The sequence below is a fragment of the Balaenoptera musculus genome, chromosome 7 (genome assembly GCF_009873245.2).
Source record: "Balaenoptera musculus isolate JJ_BM4_2016_0621 chromosome 7, mBalMus1.pri.v3, whole genome shotgun sequence".
Classification (NCBI taxonomy): Eukaryota; Metazoa; Chordata; class Mammalia; order Artiodactyla; family Balaenopteridae; genus Balaenoptera; species Balaenoptera musculus.
This window is the reverse complement of record NC_045791.1, coordinates 93,959,300-93,984,168: the sequence shown is the minus strand read 5'-3', so window position 1 is coordinate 93,984,168 and position 24,869 is coordinate 93,959,300. Positions and strand designations below refer to the sequence as shown.

Sequence of the window (24,869 nt, the reverse complement as noted above, 5' to 3'; positions counted from 1 at the left end):
GGCTGTTAGTTAGATAGGCGTTAAAGAGAGGCCAGCACCAAGGCCTTGCCGCTGAAGCACATTCACTGCTGTGCAGTGACCAGGTAAAGCTATCTCTCCTGTGGCCAGCAGTACTCCTGTTCATCTCAAGCTTTGGAAAACACCGAGGTAGGCAAATTGTAAACCCTGGACAAATGCTCACGAGCCATGGAAGGGTATATTTAGAGCGCTGTTTCTGCCCAAAGCTCTGGAAGAGCAGTCACTCCAAGTAAGCAAGAACTGTAACCCAGACAGGAAAACGGAACAAGCAATAAAGACAAGCCCACTGAGGGATCAAGCCTCAGTTAAATCATTCATTCATTCAACATTTATTGAGCGCCTACTGTGTGCCAGGCACCGTGCTAGGCGCAGAAATACAGAGATGCATAAGATACAGTCCATGCCCTGAAGGGTTCACAGTCTAGAAGGGGAGACAAACATGTAAACGACTAAAATACAGTATGATAAGTGCCACAATCGAAGCATTTACAAAGACGAGAGGTAGCCTGGAGGGGGAGGGGTATGGGGGTGGTCTTCCTGGAGGAGGGGGCCTTTGAGGGGGATTGTGAGAGACGAATAGGTGTTTGCCAGGCAGACAAGGCAGGAGGAGCAGGGTAAAGGCATTCCATTATGAAGAAACAGCATGAGCGAAGGCACAGAGGCATGAACTGCATGTCTTGAGGTGGGGGAGCTCTATTCTGGCGGTATTGCTGAAGTTGGTTCCAGAGGCTGTGGCTGGAGAGGAAGGCAGAGGCAGGATGATGAGGAGAAACTGAGAGCAGGAGACATCTCGGAGGCGCCCCAGAGGAGAGCAGAGCCCGAGGGAAGGAAGGCTTCCACCCACGAAGAGAAGGCTCCTGGCTGACCCAAGTCATGCCTGCTTGAGGACCATTGGAGTCCTCACTGCAGTCCCAAAGGGACTGGACCCAAGGCCAGAGGAGGAGCTGAGCTGAGGGAGGGCTGAACAGAGGGGAAGGGCCCAGGCTTGGGGTCCTGGAAGCTGCCACTCATTTGAGAGCTGTCCGCTCCCGGACTTCTGATTTCCGCTCTCTGCTGTGCTGATCCCCTGCTCCCATCATGATGGGGCCAAAGGCCAAATGAGAAATGACCTGGGAATGTCTTTGGCCAACTGCAAAGGGCCAGATGAATGGCTTTACTAACTAAAAGAGGAAAGGGTTGAGGATAAAGCAGGAGTTCCTAAGAATACGGGCCATAATGAGAAAACCACAGTGGCCCTGGTGGACGATGGCTCTCTGGTCCCCTGGGGAGGAGGGGCCCTGTTGGCCCAGGGCAGGGGCAGAGGCCAGCGGGCAGGACCAGGCCAGCTGTGCAGGGAGCATGTGTGACCTACAAGACTGTGGGGCTGCAATCCCAGCCTCCTGGTGTCTCCTCAGCCTGAGGTCAAGTTTCCTTGGCAACCAGGATCCTCCGCCTTCCAGGCAGTAGGGGAGTCACCGAGGCAGAGATTGTCCACAGCCAGGCTTCCAGCCCTTTCCTCTTTCTCAGAAATGGCTCTGTTTGAAAAATGCCTTCATGGGGGCCGGGTGGAGGCGGAGCAGGGAGGCTGGGGGAGGAGGGGCAGGCTCTCAGTAAACCAGAGCCCAGGTGCCCCTCTGAGTGACCACTTTTCCAAGGCACCACACGTCAGGACACTTTGAGGGAGTGAGTTTCTTTCCCAACCCTGGATGAGAGGAGGGGGAAGATGGACTCAACCTGTTCATGGCTCCTGCTGCCCTGAGTTCAGAGGCTACAGTGAGAGCGAGGCCTCCTCATCCTCGCTGCCATCACAGGAACAGGGGAAGGGAGGAGGGGAGGCTCCCGATTAGCTCTGCCCTCAATGACTCAGCCTCACCCCACGGAGTCTCCAAGCCCTCCGTCAGCCCCCTTCCTCTCGGTCTCAGGGTCTCATCGCCTTGTCCCTCCTCTCCCCCAACCCGGGTCGGGGAGTGGTGCCTGCTTGACGGGCTGATGGAGGCGGTGGTGGAAGCAGTGAGAGGGAAGGTGTGGTGTGGGCCATGATGGGTGGCTTCCCCACCACAGTGGGGGCGCTAGGCTGGGCTGCGGCGGGGTCACTTGCTCTTGTGTAGGTCCTTCAGCTGGCGGAGCTTCTCCAGGAGCTGGGCCCGGGAGTAGCCATCGTCTCCCGTGGGGCCTGGACCTGGCCCCAGAGCCTCCTGCAGCACCAGGCAGTGCGTCCTCAGGAACGGGTTATAGGAGCGCTCCTCTCCCAGCGTGGACGGGCACTGTGGGGGGAGAGGCACCCGGGTTTGGTGGGGAGAATCTGGAAAATAGACCCAACAAGGGAAGACCCCCCGCACCGCCCCATCCCAGGGTCCAGAAGTTCTCACTGGAAGGCCCTTGTGCCAAATATGTCAGAGCTCTGGAGAGGGCCCTGCAGGGCCCTGCAGGGCCCGCAGGGATGAGACCTCCTTCAGGAGTGCCCTCGGCCCCTCCTGTACCCCAAGTCCCGCACCGTGCTCCTGCGTTCCATCCGCTGCCTCTGCACCCACTGCATCTTCCTCTCCCGGGCCAGGTTCTCAGGCTCCACCACGCCTGCAAAGCCCAGGTTCTCCTCCGCATACTCATGGCCTAGGGATGGCCATCGGGGCCAAGACACAGGGCCGAGTGAGATGGGTGGTACGGTCAGAAAAAGTCCTCCCCACCCACAGGCCTATGGGTACCTGACGACTGGGGAGGAGGGGGAATGCTTCCAGAAAAGCCCTGACCACATGGAGCTGTTTCTCTAAATGTGGGCACAAGTCAGCCACGAGTGAAGAGGCAGAAGCAGTTCAGGGGGGAAAACCACCAGACCTGGAGCCAGAAGACCTGCATTCTAGCCCATCTGGCTCTGCCCAGCTGTGCGACCTCAGTCAAGTCATGGCACTTCTCTGAGCCACAATGTTCTCCTTTGGCAAGTGGGGAAAATAATAATGCCACTATAAAATTATGTGTTCCTGGTGCCTGGAACAGGGCCTGGTACACGTTAGGTGCTCAATAAAGTATTTGTCGAATGAATGAATGGATGCATATATGTTCTGAGGATTAACTGAGATATGAGTAAATGTGTTTTAGAAACTATGGATATGCAATGTACACATGCACGTACGTATGGATGGATGGATATTCCATGTACGTGCATATGGATGATGGACGTGCAGTGTGTGGATGATGGATGCAGGCAATGATCCACGCAGAGTGGATTTAAGGCCCCTCTTTGCTCATTAAGCAAAGGCAATTTTCTTTTCTAGGCTTTGGCTATGAAAAATCAGCCATCTCCCAGGGATGCTCTGGGGCCTACAGGGCTCCCAAGAGACTGTGGGCTGGTTGCCAGGGAAGCAGAGGCCTTACAGAGCCAGTTCTGCAAACAGAAGGGAGCTCTGCCCCCACTGCTAGAGTTGGCTCCCAGGAGCCACCAGAGGTGGAGCTGTGTCCCCTCTGGGCCAGGAGCTGAGTCGGCTGGGACTCTGGGGGTGTGAGGGGCTAGGAGGAGAGGGAGGGGCACCTCACCAGGCCACAGCAGAGTGTCATCCCCCAGCCCCAGCACGGTGTCCAGTGAGCTCAGCATGGTCTCTGCGGTGCCCTCAAAGGTCCGTCCTGGTAGGGTCAGAAGGTATGTGTAAGGTACAAGAACCACACAGCACGGTAAGGTACATGAAAAGGGTGGGGACCAGCTTGTACAGCTGGGGCTGGCCACCAGCCCTCAGCCGTGCCCCTGCCATGCCCACTTCCCTGGCATCTACTCCTTCCCTCCCTCTGGGAGCTGGGCCCAAATATTCAACCGCAACCGAGCCCATTTGAAGGCCTTCATTGCACATATTGACATGTGGATAGAGAGGGGGTGCAGAACCTTCAGGCTGAGTTCTGTGGCTCCAAGCCCACTCAATATAGGGTTGCTCTTTTCCATAGAGCACTTCTTTCTTTGCCTGTGCTGTCTTTGGCACTCCATGCACCTTGGGACCTGTGATCCTCCCACCCACAGGATCACCCTCTCACTCAGGGGTTCTCAAGTTTTTGTAACTAGTCTTGCCAGTCACTGTATCAGAGAACCAGGCTCCACCCAGTGGAAACAAACACCCTTTGAGGTCTCTACTCAGTTACAGGCATCGTCTCATTCTGTCCATCCCCCGCGGGAAGTCATGAGGATATAAAAGAAAAATCGAGGTAACAAAGGTGGGAGTAACTGCCAAGGCAACATGTGTACTGAAACCAATGTTTTCATGCATTGCGTGGAGCTGTGGCTGTCCTTGGGCCCCTGCCCTGGCCTCTCTCCCTCCCTCTTGTCCCCCCTCCTCCCTCTTCCCTTTTGGGGGACTCACCACAGCCAGAGAGGAAGAGCAGGTCCCCTGAGAAGAGGCAGGAGGGACCCTTATATGGCTCCCCATCCAGCAGGTAGACCAGATGGCCTTGTGTGTGGCCAGGGGTGGCCAGAGCCTGGATCTGAAGCCGTCCCACACTAACCACATCTTGATGACACAGGGGACTGAGAAGTGAGGCAATAGTGGAGAGAAGGCACTAGAGCTTGTGCCATGCTGATCCTCCCTCCCCCACCCTGCCCAGGCCCAAGGGAATGGGTGATGTACAGGAGGGGGGCTTCCCCACCAGAGAGAGAAGGCACCCCCAGTGCCCAGGGCTTCAGATCCAAGCCCTCCTGCTTCCTCTTTTGGGGACTATGGCTGGATTAGTTGGGGGATGGGCAGTGGCAGTCTTCAGATGGGCTGTGATCTACTCTCTAAGGGCCAGGAAGGGCATCAGCAAATGATCCACCTGCTGATACCCCTGAAACATGTGACTAAAGGATGGAGGGTGAGGGGAAGGGCCCACAAGGGCCATCCCATCCCTGGGTCAGGGACTTACTGGGTGAGGTAGGGGATGCCGTCCTGAGGGCTCCCATACACCCGACAGTCCTGGTGCCGCCGGCTGAGGTCACGGTTCCCTCCACTGTGGTCCCTGTAGGATGGCACAGACAGGCAGGGCCTTTAAGGGGCAACTGTACTGGGCCTCCTGCCTCCTTCTTCCCCAAGCACCTCCAGGCCTCTGAGCCCTGGGACTCCTGGCTTCTGGACTGAACCAAGCTGTCCACACCTCTTCTGGCCTTTGTTCAAGCTGTCCCCTCGCCCAGAATGTTGTCCCAACAACTCGCCACCCCTCCCCGCATCACCAACTAATGCCAACTGATCCTCTGGACTCTCAGCTCCAGGGTCATCAGCCTCTAATTCCTCCACGTGGATCCGATCACACCCTCCCTGGCGCCCCTGCCCCCATACCCTGTGCCAACTGTCACAGTTGTTATTGTTTGTCATCGTTGTACACTTTCATACGGGGCTGTCTCCCCTATTGGACTATAACCTCCTTGATGGAAGAGATCACAAGGTTTGCCCATGCCCGGCACACCTGCCCACACGGAATGGAAGGTAAATGCCTGCCCTGCCCTCCTCTGGCGCTTCAGAAGCCTGATAAGTAGAGCAGTGGGAGACCCGCCCCTCCCCCTCCCTCTCTGCTGGTGCCCCAGTGACCTCATGAGGACGGTGTCCACCCATCCTGACTTCTTGACTCTCAGCCCAGCCTGTTCTCACGGGACGCAGTCCTGGCAAGCCCAGCCGGGGCAGGGGCCGGCCAGGGAAGATGATCTGCACCCAGACCTCCCACCTCAGCCCCTTACCAGTGCTTGTGGGTGCAGAGAATGGCAACCAAGTTAACGCCCTCCTTTTCAATGGAAGCCTAGGGGAGAGAGGGGGCAGTGAGACTGAGGAGCAGGATGCGGAGGGAAACAGGGGCGTGGGTGCTGGATGGAGAGGAGAGAGGAGAGGAGAGCAGGGGGGGATGAGGGAGAAGGAGGCGATGAAGCCAGAGAACGACAAGGGGGTGGGGAAGAGAGGGCCGGGTAAAGGGGGGCAGCTGAGCCCCAGCCTGGGCACAGGGGAGAGGGAGATTCGTGGAGGGGGTAGACACACAGACACACGCACACACAGATAAATAAGTAACAAGAGGGAATGATAAAGACGCCCAGACACGACAGACAGAGGCGAGGAGAGAAGAGTGAGGGTCAGAAAGGGGGCCACAGAGAGTGAGAGGCAGAAGGAAACTCCCTAGACCCACAGTCCTGGGTAGGCACCACTTGCCCTCTGGCTCTGATTCCCCCACTGCTGCCCTCCCCCTTTCCCCTGGCCATGCCCTGACACTGACCCCCTCCCCATGGTGTGTTTGTGGGAGTCTCTTTGTGTACATGTGTGTCAGCGTCTGTGTGTGAGTGCACGTGGAGGGGGGCACATCCCATTGGCAGAGGGCAGGGTCAGCCTCTCTCTAGCAAGGAGAAGCTGCCAGTCCTCAAGGTGACCCCAGGTACCCCTGACCCCATCCTCCCCTCACCTGTACGGCCTGAGGGTCTGAAGGGTCCACAGCCACAGCCAGCCGGGCCTGGGTGTCGATGATGAGGTAGCTGTAGTTGTCTGAGAGGACGGGGATAGGAAGCACCTTCACTCCTGGGGAACAAAGACGGGCTGTGGGTGGGGTGATGGGGCGGGGAGCCCAGCAGTCGGGGGTATGAGATGGGGAGTAGGCTGGAGGGTGGCCACGGCTTGGGGCGATGCTGGCCCGGGGTGGCCAGAGCTCACCATTGAAGAGGCGGGGCTGGGTTCTGGAGTGGCCTTTGGGGTAGCGATTCCGAGCCCTGCGCAGCTGCTGGCGGTAGAAGAGGTACCCGAGCCAGGTGCGGGTGTACAGGCTGTACCTGCAGGACGGGACGTCTGTGCTCAGCCCTGCCCCTCGAGCCCAGACCCTCCGTGAAGCCCAGGTCCCACGTCTCCACTCCCTCAGTCACCCCCTGAGTCAGTGCAACTCCACCACCGCTTATCGTGTGCTGACTGTTTGCCCTGCTCAGTACTCAGGACAAGATGGAGAATGAGACAGAAACACCCCTAAGCTCACCAGGCGAGATGTGAGCTGAGGAATTCATAGAAGAGAACCGAGGGTGAGGGGTTTACTCAGTGAAAGGAGTATAGGAGTTAGGAAGCCGCAATGAGGTGGGAACAGTATTTCAGGAAGAGGAGCGGTGTGTCGCAGTCATGCCCGGGGCTTGCTGAAGACCAGATTCTTCAGCCCGATCCCAGCATTTGAGACTCAGCCAGTCTGCGGTGGAGCCCGGGAATTTGCATTTCTAACAAGCTCCAGCTGATGCTGCTGACCCAGGGACCACAACTCTGAGAACAACTGGGGGTAGAGGAAACAATAGGCCAAGGCCCAGAGGCAGCAGACAGCAGGGTTTACTTAGGGAAAGTGTAGAAGGTTGTTTGGCTGTTTGGTGGAGGAAGCAGGCAGTGGTGAGGCTGGATGAGCTGACCACACTCCCTCCCTCCACCTGCCCCCATTCCAGGCCATCCCAGGCTACACAGTGAAAAGGGGGCACGAGGAACAGAGGGGACTTGCGAGTGAGAGAGTCCCCCAAATACAGGATGCCAGCACGCAGGGCTGGCTTCACAGGTGTGCGACCCGGCAGTCACATAATGCCCCACACTTGGTATGATGCTCTGCTGTTGCCATCCTGAAATTCTTAACTATTTTCTCTTTGAACTTGTGTCTTGTAAGTGAAGTCTGATGGGACAATGGAACATGCATGCGAGCAGAGGTGATACACATAACATCACAGGACATGTGTCTGCTCCGTCCCTGCTGCCCCTCACACACCATGTTCACAATGGCCACGAGCACAGAATTCTGGTGGACTCTCTATGTGTGGGAATTCAAGACCCAAAGTGAATACAGGTGAGTGTACATCTGTGACTGAGTAAAGGGTTGGGGGGGTGGGCACTGGCTGGCCCGTAAGCCACACTTTGGGTTCAAACTAGAATTTGCTTGAAATGCATCAAGAAGGCAATGGTGTTCTAAGAAACACAAATGATCAAGGAATCCTACCACATCCTTTCTTATCATGTTACTTCCCTGTATGATCCCACCATTGATGCTGCAAATGATGCTGCTACGGAAGGAAAGGGAAAGAGGCAACCAATCTGTCCTTTTCCTTCCAGCCCTTCTCGCTCACCAGTAAGCTGAAAGCAGAGAGAGCCGGTAGAATGTACACGTGTCAAGAAGTGAAATAAAAACAGCTGAGTTAGTTCGGTGCCACATTTCCACCGTTCTGGTCAGAACATAACACATATCCACGTACAAGCTAAGAAATGTGTTATGTAGTTTCGGTGATCCCACAAATGAGTTAAATGTTCTTATATTTGCATTTAAAAGTGGCACTGCATGATATATAATGAATGGCATAATTCATGCTAACAATTAAGATTTTAAGTATTCCTCTACTCAGAATGACATTAAGTAGCAAATTAAAAACATCACAGCAAGTCGGCAAGTCAAGAGAGAGATCATAGAAGAAAGGAAAGGCTTTATATTTTAGTACCTTACGTGGCACCTCTTTCCTGCCTTTTGAGCAACAGCCTCCAAATTCCATTTTACACTGGGCGCTGCAGAGTATGAGCGGGAGTGGTCTCAGGCCCTCTGCTCTTGGGAAGGTACTGAGGCTGGGGTGTGGCTGGGGTCGGTCAGTGCTCAGGGTTACACCGCAAGGCAGTCAGAAAAGGGGGTGGCGTTCTGGCTGATTAAGCCTGAGACAGAAAAGTTGAGGTGGGGATGTGGACAAAGGGCCCTAAATCCCTACAGAGGCTTACTGTGTTTGTGTCGGGGAGGCAGCAGGGGCAGGCACTCTTCAGTCCCCTTTGGGAAGAGCAAGCTGACCTGTCTGCAAACAATTTGATCAAAACCAAGCATGTTTCCATGACAATTTGGTGGAAACAGTTTAGCTGAAGGTGAATCATGGCTGTCCCAGCTCTGTGAGCCCATGCACTTGTATCAATTGGGAATCTAGACGCGCTGTGGAGGGGTTTTGCCATCCTTTTTTTAAAAAAATTAATTAATTTATTTATTTTTGGCTGCGTTGGTTCCTCGTTGCTGCACGTGGGCTTTCTTCTAGTTGCTGCGAGCGGGGGCTACTCTTCTTTGCAGTACGCAGGCTTCTCATCGCGGTGGCTTCTCTTGTCGCGGAGCACAGGCTCTAGGCACGTGCGCTTTAGTAGTTGTGGCGCATGGGCTCAGTAGTTGTGGCTCGTGGGCTCTAGAGCACAGGCTCAGTAGTTGTGGCGCATGGGCTTAGTTGCTCCAAGGCATGTGGGATCTTCCCAGACCAGGGCTTGAACCTGTGTCCTCTGCATTGGCAGGCGGATTCTTAACCACTGTGCCACCAGGGAAGCCCCTTGCCATCCTTTATGTGTCTTTATGTCTGTTTTTCGTAGGCCCTGTTTTTGTTTTATTTTTAAACCCATTTCAGCCACTTCCTACTTTCACTCATTCCACAGTATTTAGTGAGGCCTTGCTATTAGCCTGCTCTGGGCACACAGTGAGTAAGGCAGAGTCCCTGCCTTCTTGCAGCTTATATTCTAGTGGGACAAACAGGACAATAAACATACTGTCAAGTGAAGATGACAAAATAAACAAGGCAAGAGGATAGAGAATGAGGACAGGAGCTGTTATTCTAGATCTGGTAGTCAGTCACGGAAGGCCTCTTTGAGGAGGTGACATTTCCAAGAAGTAAGGGAAAGGCCATGTGAGACTCTGAGGAAGGGGCACCAAGAACAGGCAAGCGAGAGGTACCAAACACCCGGAGCGGGGGTGAGAGCTGGTGGGAGCTGCTGATTCTCTCCTTTCTCCCTGCTGTGCTGCCGGACTAACAAAGACTTGGCACAGCAGAGATGCCCAGCCAGAGGGGATGGGTTGGAACAACCTAAATATCCTGAATTGGACTCCAGACCAGAAAAAGAATGTTAGGGGGACAGTGTGCAAAATTTCAGTAAAGTCTGGAGAGTGGTTACTAGTTTGTATGGACGTTGATTTCTTGGTTTTGATAACTATACCATGGCTATGAAAGATGTTAACATTCAGGGGAGCTGGGTGAGGGGTACACGGGAATTCTTTGTACGAATTTTGCAACTCTGAAATGATTTCAAAATGAAAATTTTAAAAATAATAAATAAGAAAATAAAATCACCCTTTCCTCTGTGCCCGGACACCACCCTGCATCCATGCCCGGAGTCCTGTTCCTGACTTCATTTCTTCCTACTTAGGCTTATGGAAACTGCAGGGGCTCTGGCAACAGAAAGGTCTGGGTTCCAGTCATGGCTTGGCCCATCCTTGGTCTGAGACCTTGGGCAAGTCAATGGTCTCACAGATCAGGCTTCTCATCTGTGTGAGGATTCAGTGACATAAAACAAGATGACAAATGCTAACATTCTCCAGGGCCTGACAGGTGGAAGGTGTTTAGCAACTGCTGTTTCCTTCCCAGATTCAGCCGGGCACCCCTCATAGCTGCTAGAACATGGCCGTCCACATCTGGGAGGGACTGGTAAATGTTCCCTGTCTTCCCTTATTGGATACTTATTATATGTGCTTTGTGCTCCAGGGAAGATGAAGATGCACAAGCGCAGGGACTGGGCACTAAGAAGCTGCAGTAAACAAGGCCCTGCTCTTTCATTGACTTTCTCCAGCAAATACTTACTGCACGTGCTGGACAGGGTGCAGACGGCAGAGAGCAAGACAGATGGCTCCCTGCCAACATAGCGAGAGGAGCAGCCAACAGACACCAAACCGGAAATCAAAACAATTGACATGCAAGCCGTTAACTGTCGTGGGAAAGGAAGATGGTCTTACTGTAGACAGGGTGGTCGGGGAAGGCCCCTTCTCTGAGGGCGACGCTTGAGCAGGGAACAGACAGATGAGGGAGACAGCAGTGCAGACTATCTGGGGGGGCGTAGCACCAGCGCCCTGGGGCAGGCACGAGTAGGGCACGTTCTAGGAGTTGCCAGGAGGCCTCGAAGTCTCTAGCCAGAGAAGGGGTCAGCAAGGTGCACAGGCGCCAGGCCACGGAGAGGAGGTGGAAAACTGCTGGTGGGTTTTAAAGTGGGGAAGCATGTGTTCTGACTTCCCTTTTTAAGAGCTCGCTCAGCTGCTGTGCAGAAGGTACAGTGAAAAGGAGCTGAGTGGAAGGTGGCAGGGGAACCAAGTCACTCAGTGGGGGAGATGACGAGGGCCTGGCCTAGAGGGGATGTTGGAGATGGAGAAAGGCGGGGATGGCTGCCAGACCCGAGATCTGTGCTGGCCGGGGTGGCCCTTGTGGGCCTGAGGTCTGGATCGGTGCAGAGCAGGGGGAGGGGCCTGAGGACCTAGTGGCGCTGGGCCACTCTCTCCAGGCCTGGTCCTTCCCTGACAATGAATTTCTCATGACTCTCTCAAGTCCCTGAGCTCCGGCTCCTCCTCCATCAGCCGTTCGGCTGTGTCACAATCACCAGGGTCCATAACCAGGCTTGTCAGCTCTTCCTCCTACTGCCTCTCTTTCTGGGAAAGGCCCTGTCATCCTCCTAGTTACACAACTTGACCGCCCATCTAACCCTTTCCCCAGTGTAGGTGACCCAGACAGGATTCCTCTCAGTTTCGCTTTCCACCCACCTCCCCTGCATGGGCTCACCCCTGGGAACAGGCCCTAGAAGCTCTCAGTGAGGCCCTTACGAAAGCCTCCTTCATCCAGCTCTCTGCCCCTGAACCAAACTGCAAACCTCTGGCAAACGTTTAAGTTCCTAAAGCACCTCCTTTGACTGCATCCTGCTCCTTCTCAAAAGCCTTCAGTGGCTCCCCACTGCTGATGGGAGAGTGTCCAACCCCAAGTCAGGCCCTCTGTGGACTGGGAGGAGGCAAGTCTCTGCCGCCTCCTCCCGTACGGCCCAGTGAAAACCCCGTGTCCCAAGAGTGAACAATCAGACACCCCTAAATGTCTGTCAACAGCACAGTGGATAAATAAGTAGTGACCTGTTCAGACCATGGAAAACCATACATCCAGGAAAGCGAATGATCTAGAGCACCAACCCTCAGCCTGCACAAAGCTCAAACACATAATATTGAGCTAACAGACATGCCACGGAGAAAACAGATAACCTGACAATATTTATCTAAAATGCCAAAGCATGCAGAACCATCATTGGTATTGTTTAGGGATAGAGACGTATGTATCAATAGTAAAAGAATAAAGGCAGCTGAGGGGATAGTCAACACGCACATTAGCAGGGCTTCCTCGGGGGCAGGGAGAAGGTGGGTGGGGAGGTGGGCACGGGCTTCACAGCATCTGTAATATTTTCTTTCTTAAGCTGGGAGGTGGGGGGATTGTTATACTATCTATCTTCTTCTGAATGCCTGAAACAACTCATTAAAATTTCAGAACTACAGTCCTGCCTGGCTCCCGCAGGTCTCAGCCTGGAATATCCTGCAGGCCTTTCTACTTACTAGAACCCTAAGCATCTTTCAGGGCTGGTCTCAAACCCAGCTCATGATTGTCCCAGCAGAAAGCTGTCTTCCCCTGCTCCATCTGGGGCACTCAGCCTCTCCCTGTGCCTGCAGGGGCAGGTGAGCCCTGCAGTGGCTGGGCCTTATCAACTTCTACCCAGAGCCCTAATCAGCGCCGTGCAGGGGGCAGGCAGTCACCAGCCTGCTCCTCGTGGCTCCTCTGCACCCCTGTGGCTGCCCCCAGCTAGCCCAGCACAGAACTGGGACCCACAAAATGCTGGCTTAGTGACCAGAAAAGGCAGGGCATGGCCAGGCGTGCAGGTATTAAAGTGACGGGCACAGGACTTCCCTGGTGGCGCAGTGGTTAAGAATCCGCCTGCCAATGCAGCCGACATGGGTTCGAGCCCTGGTCCGGGAGGATTCCACATGCTGCGGAGCAACTAAGCCTGTGCACCACAACTACTGAGCCTGTGCTCTAGAGCCTGTGATCCACAACTACTGAGCCCGTGTGCCTAGAGCCCGTGCTCCTCAACAAGAAAAGCCACTGCAATGAGAAGCCCACGCACCGCAACAAAGAGTAGCCCTCGCTCACCGCAACTAGAGAAAGCCCGCGCGCAACAAAGACCCAACGCAGCCAGAAATTAAAAAAATAAATAAAATTAAACAAACAAACAAAAAAACCCCAAGTGCTCCTCCTCTCTGAACGAGCATATGAGTCCAGGAAGTTCACGTGACTTACAAGATGACATTGACCTCCCCAGGGCCTGATGTGGAATTCAAACGCCCCGCAACGGGGTCCCCAAGCAGGGTCAGAATGTGCCAGAATGCATCAGAACGATCTGGTAGTGCTGGTGAAACAAAAAGATTCCAACATTTTCCTCTTTTGCTTACCCCCACTCCGCCCCCCGCCCCTCCTGGATTCTGATTCAGCAGTTCTGGGGCCCGGAACTACCCACTGTCGCCTCACCAAAAAGAAAAGAAAGTTTCCTAATTGGTCCTCTGGGACCCAGCTGGGAGACAGAAAAACCACTCTGCAGGGCGGGGCTGGGGTGGAGGCAGCAGGCCTGGGGCAGCCTTGAAGGTGCCTGAGGGCCCTCCCCGCGGGTCGGGGCTGCAGGACACAGCACCCGTCACCCCAGTGAGGGCCACAGGCATACCTTTCACTCCTCACCTCGCCGAACCAGAGTGTGGTGTCTTTGGTATCTGAGCCTGAACCTCCAGCCCGTGGGAGGCCACCAGGGACAGCTGGGGCAGTGAGACACAGCCCCTCCCCACCCCCTTCTTTTGACTGGCTGTGGAGAACACACAATGAAGCCCTTCTTCTCCCCCTCCTCCCTTGAGCAGGCTTGCCATCCTGGGCAGCTCTGAGAGAGGCCTGGGGGCTGTCTGTCCCAGCTAGGCCCTGGCCCCAGACTCTACCAGCTGGATGACAAGCCCAGGCTGAGAGGCTTCTCTGGTCAGGGGGTGCTTTTGGCTTCTCCTCTCCTGTACCCCCGGGACTCAGGTTTTCCCAGGCTTTGCATCTGACCAGTGACAGGCAGTCTTTATGAAACCAAACCGGAAATGCCTGTCTGAGGGCTGAGGGACCTGGACAGCCACCAGGACACAGAGTCCTACTGGAGCACAGCCTGCTCTGAGGCCCCTCAGGAACAAACTGAGCCACTAGCTGCTCTGTGCTTTCTCAAAACTGAGGAAACTGAAGATAAGGAGATAGCTAAAAAGGCCCTCGAGAGTGAGAGTTTCCTGAAGCTGCCAGCAGGCCTTGGCGGGTAGGGGGACCATTTCCCCATGACCAGGAGAGGGGCAGTACCTGCATCAGGTCAAGACACAGGCCTGAGCGGGAGACCACAGGGCCTGTGTCTATTGTCTCCATACCCATCCCGGGTATGGTCCTCTGCAGACTGCAGCCCTCTCCAGCCTTCACCGTCTTTCCCAGGGGGGAGGAAGAGTGGCTGCTGAGGGCTCTTGGGGAGGACCAGAGACACAGGCATTGCTGGCGGCCTCTTTGCCGAATCTCGGTCCTGGGCAGGAGGCCTGGACTATTTCTGTCTCCTTGCCTGAAATCCCAGGCCACCTGCCCAGACAAGGCCCCTGGGGTTTGTTTGGTTTGGTCTGTTCTTTTGGGCTCCCCCTCCCCACTCCCCCCCTCCCTCCCTCACCCTAATCCCAGGCCCTCTTGATTCAGTCTTGCTCCCTGGGCTAGGCCTGTGGGAGTCCAGTGGGGAAATCACACCTCTGAACACCTAATGCAAGAATGAGCAAGAATATGCAATGAAGGCTCTAGGAGGGAAGACAGTGCCAGGGGTCACTGGAGGCAGAGATGAATTTTGACTGGGGAGGCTGGGCAGGCTTCGTAGAGGAGATGGCACTTGGGCCAAGCTATTTATTCATTTAAAAGCCCTTTAACATGGGGATATATGTGTATGTATAGCTGATTCACTTTGTTATAAAGCAGAAACTAACACACCATTGTAAAGCAATTATACTCCAATAAAGATGTTTTAAAAAAAAAAAAGCCGTTTAACAAGGGCCAGCTCTGTGCCGGGCAGTGTTATGGAAGCTGGGATACAGTAGTGAAAGAAGTTTCTTCCTTCATGTGGCTCATATTCAGGCTGGGAAAGAAAACCAATAAACAACAGGCAAGTCGATATATAGGATGTCATGTGGTGATATGTACTACGGAGAATAACCTAGCAGCGTAGAGTAACAGAGTGCAGGCATGGGGGCCTTGTTATTTTTACACAGGGTGGTCGGGGTAGGCCTCTTGAATAAGGTGAAATTTGAGCAGAGACCTGAAGGAAGAGAGGCACAGCCATGTGGCCATCTGGGGGAAGAAAGTTCTAGTGAGAGAGAACAGCGACAGAAGGTCTTGGAGGTCAGACTGTCTCAGAGTGTTTGAGGAACAACAAAGTGGCCTGTGTGGCCGAAGCCCAATGAGCAAGGTGAGGAGCATTCCAAAAACAAGTGAGGTTGGGGATCGGCAGGCCACTCAGGGCCTTGGAGCCATTCTGGAGGGATCTAAGCAGGGAAGTGACACACTTCTGACTTCAGTCTTAACAGTTTCATCCTGGTTGCTATGCTGAGAGTGCTTTGAGGGTACAAAGGCTGAAGGGAGCTGTCAGTTTAGGAGATCAGGTGAGAGGTGACCACAGGTTGGCCCAGGGTTGTAGCAGTGGAGGTGGGTTAAGTGCTCAGGTTTTGGATATATTTTGAAGACGAGCTTTGATGCAACAAAATTTGACGCAGGGAGGAAGGCCTGGCAGGCCCCAGACAGAAGTACAGCAAGAGCACGGGGCCTGGGGAAGATGGGATTGGGGAAGATGGGTCTGGAGGGGGTGTGGGAGAGCCCCTTTGGGTGAGGGGTGTGGACTCCGTTCTGTAGGCAACGTGGCCTGGGGAAGGGGGCACTGGGAGCCATCCAGCCGAGGGGCCGCTGTAGATGGCGACACTGCAGCTCTCCAAGGTCCCAAGGCCTGCAGAAAGGAAAAGGACCCTCCCTGCTCCCCTCCTGCAGGCTGTGCTGTGGATGGCCCAGACCACTGCCTCTATGTGGCCTTTCTTCAGGCCACGAGCAGGTGGGTCATTCACTCAAGGGTCCTCAGCTCAGGACCTTTGCCACCCTTTGAAATCAAGCCAGTGGTCCTCACTGGCCCCAGAGAAGGGCTTTCCTCTTTCAGAAGTGGAGCAAGCAAGGTTTGTCCTGGGACAGCTGGTTTCACTTGGGTCAGGAGGTTCAAGAAAGATCCTCTATGCTTAGGAATGAAGAGGGCACTTGGTCAAGGAGAGTGGGAAGGCTCTGTCAGCTAGGGCTGTCCATCCGCAGAGGCCAGGCGCTTTCCACTTTCTCAGACATTCTCAAGACATTCCCAGCCTAATTCCCCATTCACCCCCTCCCCTCCCCACCCCCTGCAGACAGGCTCTGCTCAGGGGCCCTTTCTCTACTCAAACCTCCTCAACTACCACTGAGAAGGCAAAGGGGCAAAAGGGAAACTGAGGCATGAAGCAGGAGGCACACATAGGGGAGCACACACTCCGGATCCCAGCCTCCTCAGGCACATCCTGTTCCTCCTGGGGGAAACTGTCATGCCCTGCCTCCTGCCACTTAGGGTCCCTTTTCACATGCTCCTCTCCCCGACTCCTTGAGAACGGCGACCAGACTCCGCTCATATCAGTGATCCCACAGTCTCGACCCAGGGCAGTTAGGGGGGGTCACTGAACGAATGAAGGGATGTGGGATTTCCTGATGGGTACATGGGCAGGATAGACTTGGAAGACAGGAGTAGAAGCATGTAAGGAAGCTCCAAAAAAAAAAAAAAAAAAAGTGAGGGACTTCCCTGGTGGTCCAGTGGTTAAGACTCCATGCCTCGGGCTTCCCTGGCGGCGCAGTGGTTAAGAATCCGCCAGCTAATGCAGGAGACACGGGTTCAAGCCCTGGTCCAGGAAGATCCCACATGCCGCAGAGCAATTAAGCCCGTGCGCCACAACTACCGAGCCTGTGTGCCACAACTACTGAGGCTGTGTGCCACAACTACTGAAGCCCGCGCACCCTGGAGCCCATGCTCCGCAACAAGAGAAGCCACCGCAATGAGAGCCCCGTGCACCACACGAAGAGTAGCCCCCAGCTCTCCGCAACTAGAGAAAGCCCGTGCGCAGCAACGAAGACCCAACGCAGCCAAAAATAAATAAACAAGTAAATACATTTATAAAAGAAAAAAAAAGACTCCGTGCCTCCACTGCAGGGGGCACTGGTTCGATCCTTGGTCAGGTAACTAAGATCCCACGTGCCGCATGGTGCAGCCAAAAAAAAAAAAAAAAAAAGGAAGTTGACAAGCTATCTGGGCGCCTATTTAAAAAAAAACAAAGGAAGCTCCAGAAGGAGCCATGGCCCACCGCCATGTATCCTCCCTCCCACCCATCCCTCATGCTATAGAATGAGCAATTGCTAACATTTCCTGAGCACTTACTACAAGCCAGGCCCTATGTAGAATTTCATTTGCTCCTCACAGGAGCCCTGTGAGATAGGCACTATCACCAGGCCCATTTACAGATGCAAACAACTGAGGCACAGAGAGGCTGAGTTATTTGTCCAAGGTCACGTGGCTACTAAGGCACAAAAGCTAGGATTCAAAAGCAGATTGTCTGTCCCCACATGCTATATGCTTAACTACTACACGCTGCCTCCCAGGCCCCGCAGAGTCCCAAATGTGTGTGTCTGCCTCAGGCTAGCCCAAATCAACCCTCCATTGCGCCCAGTTATCCCCATCCCAAGACAATGGTGGTTATGTTTGAGGAAAGCCCTTAATAACGCTGTCAAACACCAGTGAGTATTGTTATTAATGATAACATCAACAACGACTCCTCTCCCAGCCATTGCTTCCTATCTCCATCATCCACTTTCCAGCCTCCAGTAGAATCCTCTACTTGTGGTCCTCTCAGCCACACATTTAGGGTGGAGTGTGCCCATGCGCTCTGCCCCTCCCATCATGTCCTGACCCATCCTGTCCCCCTCCCTCTCCATCCTTCCTGGAGGCACCCTCACAGCATTGACACCTGCCCATTTCCCTCAGACCGTTTCCTGCTAACACCCCCTGTCCCTCCCAGCAGCCAGTGGCTTCTCCCCCAAGGGACTGGACTGATTGTTTCCCAGACCCTGGAGGGGCAGGATCTGGGATTCTGATTCCAGGCACGCCCTTCTGCTCTGCAAATTTGGGGAGTTGGTTCCAAGGCAACCTTGAAATCCAGCCACAGGAAAGCCCACAGAATACTGAATTCCAAAGAAGCTCTCTGAGAATTCCAAGTTTGAGGATTTGGAAACTCCCAGACCCCAAGTTCTAGGAATAGCCAAACCCTCAGGATTCTGAGGTGGCGACCTTGGGAATTTTGATCTCAGGACTTCTGATTCCAGTCTCTTGTGGAACCTTTATTTTTCACTTCCTCAGGCCATTTGTGTGATTTCAATGTTACCAATTTTGAAAGCTGGAAGTAGATTTAAAAATCCCTCCCCAAATAGAGCAATAAAATTTCTATAAATGTTGTAAGGAGAAATTTTTTTTTAATCCTAAATATGCAGATATTTGAATATTTGTAAATCTCATTATTTTAATGCAGAGCAGTGGTGACTTAGTTGGAGCATCATTGAGAATGTGACCAATGTTTGGGCTATTAGAGATGCGAATGCCCCAAAAGGCACATGTGCAAGATTACCCCCCAACCTATGTTTTTCCAGTTTTCCCCCCACTGGGCCCTTATATCTCTTTGTCTTAGAGTGAGTGCGAGCACAATCCTAGGGGTGAAGCTTCTGGGATATCTGGGGTGGTCAGGGGAGGAGGGGTGAATTGTACAATGTCTTCTCTGAAACTCAGGAAATTCCCGGCTTGGGTCCTCCCCCGAGCCTGGCCTGGGGCCAGGGCTCCCATAGTTCCCAGGCCCAACATCACTGTCCTTCAACTGGGGCCTAAGGTCCTGCCCCCTGGCCCTGCTGGTAATGGGAAGGGGATAGAGACCCTAGGAAGCCTTCCTCTTGTGGCTCCTTCCCTGCCTCTTAGTGTTTCTGTGGCAGAACAGGGCTGGTCGCCAACCTTGCTTGGCCCAGGAAGGAGTCGAAGTAGCTGGAAGGGAAGAATGAGGACTGGGGTGGGAGTGGGGGGTGGTCAGAAAGGAAAAAGTCATTGGAGGTCAGTGAACCAGCAACAAGTCAGGCTGAGTGATTAGGGTCGGATTTCACAGCCTGAGGCTTATGACTGGGGCCAGGATTGGTGGGGGAGGGGACTGAAGAAAAGGGACAGACTGACCTACAGAGTTGGGACTCTCTGTTGGGACAGAAGAGCTTACATTGAATGGTAGGGAATTGAGCGATGGGGAGAGGGACAGGGACACATGGAAGGGGTTAGCGGTTTCACGTGAGACTTAGACGGTCTGAGACATGCCTTCTCACCAGCACCTGCCCACTGGAGGAACTTGCGGGGGTGGCGGGAGCCCGGGCTCCTGCACCTGCTCTCTTTTTCCAGCTCCCTTGTCTCCAGCCCCTCATCTGGCTCTTTTCTCCAGATGTCCTCTCAACGCCCCCTTTCTCTGGCTACCCTGGCCTGCTCCCCACCCCCCCGCCGCAAACTGCTTTCCCCAGCCCAGCCCAATTTTCCACCCCCAACTTCTCTTCCTCAGTCCCCCCAGATCAGTGGCTTCTCCAGCCTGCCTCTCCGATCGCTCTTCTCTGGCCCTGGATCCCCTAGCCCTAGCCCCGTCAGAACCCCTAAACCCTCCCCCGGCACCCCTCTCAGTCCCCCTTTCCAGCGCGACCGCTTTCCCGAGCCCCGCATCCCGCCGGAGCCCGGCACGAACCCGATTCGGAAGAGCAGCCGCTGGCTACGCGCCATGAACAGGCTGCGGAGGGTCCGCCGCGCTCGGCAGCTGCTGGGGCTCACGAGCAGGACGAGGACCAGGAGCAGCAGCCCGCAGCTGGCGACCCACAGCCACGACGAAGGCCAGCCTTGCCAGGCCATGCTGGGGGTAGGCGCCCGAGGCCGCCCAGGGGGCGGGGCGGGGCGTTGCTAGGCGACGGCTCGGCCCAGGCCCCCACTTGGGGAACCTGAGGGGTTGGGGCCACGCCCCCTGCACCCGCAAGCTGGGGGACTGGGGGCGTTCTGGTCCGGCCCCTCCATTGGCTCGCGTTCGCACCCGCCCACTCGCCGCCCCTGGTCTGGTGCAGGCCCGGAATATCACCCGGCTGCAGGCGGCCTGGCCTGGCCCCGCCCCCGGCTGGCCGATCGGGAGGCGTGGCCGGAGCCGGTTTCTGATCTGCGCTAATCCCGGTATAAAATCGCTGGAGTCCGGGGCTCGGCCCCACACCCTCCCACCTTCCCCCAACGGGGAACTCTGAGAGAGGCCCTGGAATGGGCCTCTTGGCGGGAAACCGTAGCCTCATAAACTTTTTCAGCTGGAAGGAACCTGGGAGATCACATGGGTCAGCTGCCATTCATTCTTTTTATTCATTCACTAAATTACTTTTCTGTGTCCTCCTTTGTGCCAGGCACTGTGCCAGGCTCTGAGAATGCAAGGGTCAAAGACACACAATCTCTTCATTCCTGGAGCCTACAATCTAGAATCCAGCAGAGAAACAAACCAAATAAGCAAACAAATATAATTATATATGTATTTATCTATACTTACATATACTTGTATATATACACATACATAGCTACCTGTGTGTGATTACAAATTGTGGTGCTATAAAGAAATCGAACAGAAGGGGCAATGATATGGAGGACAGAGAGGGCCAATTTAGATGGGGGGAGGGCCTCCCTGAGCAGGTGACATGTAAGCCATGCCCTGAAGGATAAGAAGAGGCCCCAGAGGCTGAGGGAGTGATTCGACCAAGATTATACAGCAATGGATGGCAGAGGCAGGGCTAGGACCCAAGGTATCCCAAGACCAGTGGGGTTTCCACATCATTAACCACCGCCCCTCCACACCATGCTGCCTTCCCAATGAGTTCTAGAAGTTGTTAAGGTCAGTGGGTTGGAAGGAATTGTAAAGACAGGTGTGGTGACATCTACAGATTTGGGCAAACTGGAGCTAGGGTTGGGCTCTTTCTGGCTCCAGCTCTAGCCCTAGCCCAGCACAGGGAGGGAAAGAAATCTGCAAACAGTGAAGGTAGCTATCTCCCCAGCAGGGAGATAGTTGGGGAGGGAAGCAGGGGAGGCACTGCTCTTGTTTTCTTCTCTTGCTTTTCGGGCTTCGGCCTGTGCTCTGGCCTGAGAGAGGCTAGATAACCTGACCCCCAAATCACACTTTTTCTCTCCCTCTGATGTACCCTTATTAGATAGCTGAATCTAAAGACTGAGTCCCCAGTGTGAAGAGTATAGAGGTATAGGATCATTACACACAATGAACTGGAGGCCTCATTCCTCCCCCCGCCCCAAAAAAGCCAAGAGATGGGTTAAATTATCCCCAATGAATTGTAATCCCAACACCTAATCCTGGGTTTCATTCAGTAACCCCAGACATGAAGTTTCTCTTATGTGCATACATCTTAAAGGCCGGAGCTATAGCCTGCTCCCTCCCTGTCTCCTTACCCACAATTCAGCTTCTTCTCAGTGTCTGGCACATAAAAGGCTCTCAATAAACAAAAATCAGATAGAATTGAATTAAACCCCTGTGTATGCCGCAAAAGAGGCGGGAGTGAGAAGACTGACAAGCTAGTTTGTAGAAGGCCCTTCCGGGCCAAGGGAGCTTGCATGTCTCTAAATCCGTGTCTATACATGAAAAGTGAAGAATTACAGAACCTCATCAAAAGTCACTGTGAACACACTTTTCTGCAGGTAAGGCTGTGCCAGGCATTATATTGAGAAATTAAAACACAGTCCCTGTCATGTGAAACAGGAAATGCAGGCTCAAGCATGAGCCTGCAGAGATACAGAGACGACTGAATCCTAAATCTAATCTCATGCTACACACACATTTACAAGATTATAGCTAATCATCCAAGATACATTTTAGGAAATGCAGGGAGCTGGACAAGGCTGGGGATAAGGAATGAGAGTGGGTGTTTTGGGGGACTCATGCAGGGCTAGGAAGCCACCCTCCCCTCCCCCGGCCTGTTCTGGAAGACTTCCAGAACGAATCTGCTCCAAATCTGCTTTGGTTTCACCTCCTCTCCCATGAGAATCTTCTGCCCCAGCCAGACTGATGCTTCATTATTCACCCCCTCCTACACTTTATACCTGATAATACCTCATTGCTTGCAGACATTTGGCTTGGGGGGCACTGTCAAGGTTAAGGTCTGCCTCTGTTTGGCAGATCTTTTACTTTGCTGAGATCTCCTCTCATTATCCACAGTTGTTATTGGAAACCTCAGGCCCAGCTCCAATTCCTTTGCTTTCAACCAATATGCTTTTTAGGGTAAATAATTTCTGTGCCCACTCACCCCTCTACCCCTTTTCTCACTCTATATAAGCAAACTCGAGTATCTCCTTGCCTAAAAAACTTCTCTTGGGGCTTCCCTCGTGGTACAGTGGTTAAGAATCTGCCTGCCAACGCAGGGGACAAGGGTTCAAGCCCTGGTCCGGGAAAATCCCACATGCCACGGAGTAGCTAGACGCCTGTGCCACAACTACTGAGCCTGCGCTCTAGAGCCCGCGAGCCACAACTACTGTGCTCACGTGCCACAGCTACTGAAGCCCACGCACCTAGAGCCCATGCTCCGCAACAAGAGAAGCCACCGCAATGAGAAGCCCGTGCACCACAACAAAGAGTAGCCCCCGCTCGCCGCAACTAGAGAAAGCCCACACGCAACAACGAAGACCCAACGCAGCCAAAAATAAAATAAATAAATTAAAACAAAACAAACTTCTCTTGACCTTGGGTCCCCATCTAGATTCTGTTCTGCCTTTATCTTAACACAACCTAGTTTCCTGAAAGACTGTTTCCGTGGGTGTGGTAGATTGATTGCATTTCGGTTCTCAATTCTTCATCTCTCCCTGAAAACACACCCTTCACCATGTGACTATGCACCATCTCCATGGAGGTGAAATATTTCTCCCGCACCACTGATGTTGGGCTTGACCTTGTGACTTGCTTTGGCCAATGGAATGATACAAGCAGAGGTCTTAAATGTGCTATTACAGTTGAACTTGGTCTCTGTAGCCATGCCTTTCACCATGAGAACATCCCTCGGGTAGTTAGTTGCTGGTTTAAGGAGAGTGAAAGACACATGGAAGTGACCTGATCCCACTCACAGCTTGGAAGCCAGCCCAGCCTAGATGAGCTGAAACTTAGCCTGCCCACAGGGGCACGAATGAGAAGTACATGCTTGTTGTTGTATGCCCCTCAGTTTTGGATTTGCTTGTTATGCGGCATTATTGCAGCAATAGCTAACACTGACAGTGGGAAGCAGAAAGATTAGTTATTAGTGGTGCTGAAAGCAAGGTGCTTAGATAACTGATTAGCTATTTGGAAAAGAGCAGTTTAGACCCATGCTTCACAGAATACACCAAAATAAATTCCAGGTGAATTAAAGTGCTAAGGACATAAAATTAAAACATAGCAAATTAGAAGAAAATTAAATACATGTCCAATCTCTGGACAGTGGAAGACTTTCTAGGGCTAAAAGCAATATAAGTGTTTTTCTAATTTTCTTTAATAGGCATATGTTACTCTTAAACTCAGACAAAAAGCAACTGAAGACTTAACAAGGGAAAGAATTACTCTTCTGGTTCCTTAAAAAAAAAATTTAACCTTTATGTTATGAGACAATATGAACAAAAGAAAAAGCCAAAAAAAAAATTTTGTGGAAAATACTTGTCTCAAATTTGTCAAAAAGTTAATCTACTTAAAATATAAAGACCTTAAATAAATGAGAGAACACAGACCCCCAATTAATAAAGGGATAAATGGCTAATATATACACAAAAAAATGTTAAACCTCAAAAGAATCAAGGAAATGCAAGCTAAACAATGAGATAAGATTTTCATCTATCAAAATAGCAGAGATTAAAGACAGTAATACAATTCTGAAGGCTTCTAAGAATATGGGAAGATGAGTATTTATACATTACTTCTGGAGGTATCAACTGGTACAGTTTTCTAGAAAGCAATTCCCAATATGCATCAAGGCTTTAAAAATATTCATATCCTTTGACTCAGTAATTCCTTTTTAGCCACCTGCCCAAAAGATCTGCCCCAAATATATCATTTGAAATGTACACAATGGTGAGGTTGTAAACAGCCAACAGGTCCGGCAGTAAGGGAAGAGTTAAGGTTCTGCGAACATCTGTGCAGCTTTAAAATGGTGTTTATAGTTAAAACCCAATGTATTGCATGATCCTGGACCAGAAAAAGGACGCTGGGGGACAACTGGTAAAATTTGAGTAAAGACTGTAAAGGGATTTTTAGAATTGTATCAATGTTAATTTCCTGGTTTTGATACTAACACTGTAGTTAAAAGTAAGAAGTGAACATTTGGGGAAGCTAGGTGTCAGGTGTATGGGACCTCCTTGTACTTTTTTGCAAGTATTTTGTAAGCCTGAAATGACTTCAGAATAAAAAGTTAAAAAAAAACAAAACAGAATACACACATATAGAACAGTGTTCATATGTCGATAAACATTGTTTTTAAAAAACAATACAGGGGACTTCCCTGGTGGTCCAGTGGTTAAGACTCTGCGCTTCCACTGCAGGGCGCATGGGTTCAATCCCAGGTGTGTGTGGGGGGAGGAGATCCCGCAAGCCAGCGAGGCCAATAATTAATTAATTAATTAATTAATTAATGCTTGACATAGTGCCTGGTACAACTAAGCATTCAATAAATTAAAAAAAAATACAGGTGTGGCAGATCCTGTTGGATGATTAATACCCATTCTCCAACTCTCCCTTTTTTCCTTGTTAACCCCTGTTTTGCCTATGAACAATAGCTTCCAAGTGAGCCCCTCCCCAGCCCTGGTGGGTGGATCCTGATTGGTCCAAGCCAACTGGCGCTCTCATTGCCCTGCCAAATGATTGGTTAGACCGAGGAATATGACGCAATTCTTGAC

At 52.7% G+C, this 24,869-nt stretch overlaps 1 protein-coding gene across 3 annotated transcripts; it reads right to left on the bottom strand.

Moving 5' to 3' along the window:
• Positions 1-323: 323 nt before the first annotated feature.
• On the bottom strand, positions 324-20,043 carry PNKD (PNKD metallo-beta-lactamase domain containing). Of its 3 annotated transcripts, XR_005020723.1 has the most exons (10): positions 19,681-20,042; positions 6,630-6,745; positions 6,385-6,497; positions 5,678-5,736; positions 4,873-4,965; positions 4,335-4,498; positions 3,526-3,612; positions 2,492-2,607; positions 1,370-2,261; positions 324-753 (listed from the first exon to the last, which is right to left on the bottom strand). XR_005020723.1 is itself a non-coding variant. In XM_036859078.1 (9 exons), the coding sequence occupies exons 1-9, from the start codon at positions 19,839-19,841 to the stop codon at positions 2,088-2,090; spliced, it is 1,050 nt and encodes a 349-aa protein (XP_036714973.1). In that variant the 5' UTR covers positions 19,842-20,043; the 3' UTR covers positions 324-2,087. The 3 variants fall into 3 exon arrangements, 2 of the variants coding, with proteins under 2 accessions (XP_036714973.1, XP_036714972.1); XM_036859078.1 differs by having other exon boundaries at positions 324-2,261; positions 6,385-6,464; positions 19,681-20,043; XM_036859077.1 differs by having other exon boundaries at positions 324-2,261.
• Positions 20,044-24,869: the final 4,826 nt, after the last annotated feature.

Bases quoted from the DNA above. Each gene is read 5' to 3' on its own strand.
- PNKD (XM_036859077.1), bottom strand. From the start codon at position 19,841: ATGGCCTGGCAAGGCTGGCCTTCGTCGTGGCTGTGGGTCGCCAGCTGC. The intron at 6,498-6,629 runs GTGAGCTCTGGC...TTTGTTCCCCAG, and splicing joins CCAGCCCCGCCTCTTCAATG to GAGTGAAGGTGCTTCCTATC. The intron at 2,608-3,525 runs GTGAGGTGCCCC...GGCCATCCCTAG, and splicing joins TGACACTCTGCTGTGGCCTG to GCCATGAGTATGCGGAGGAG.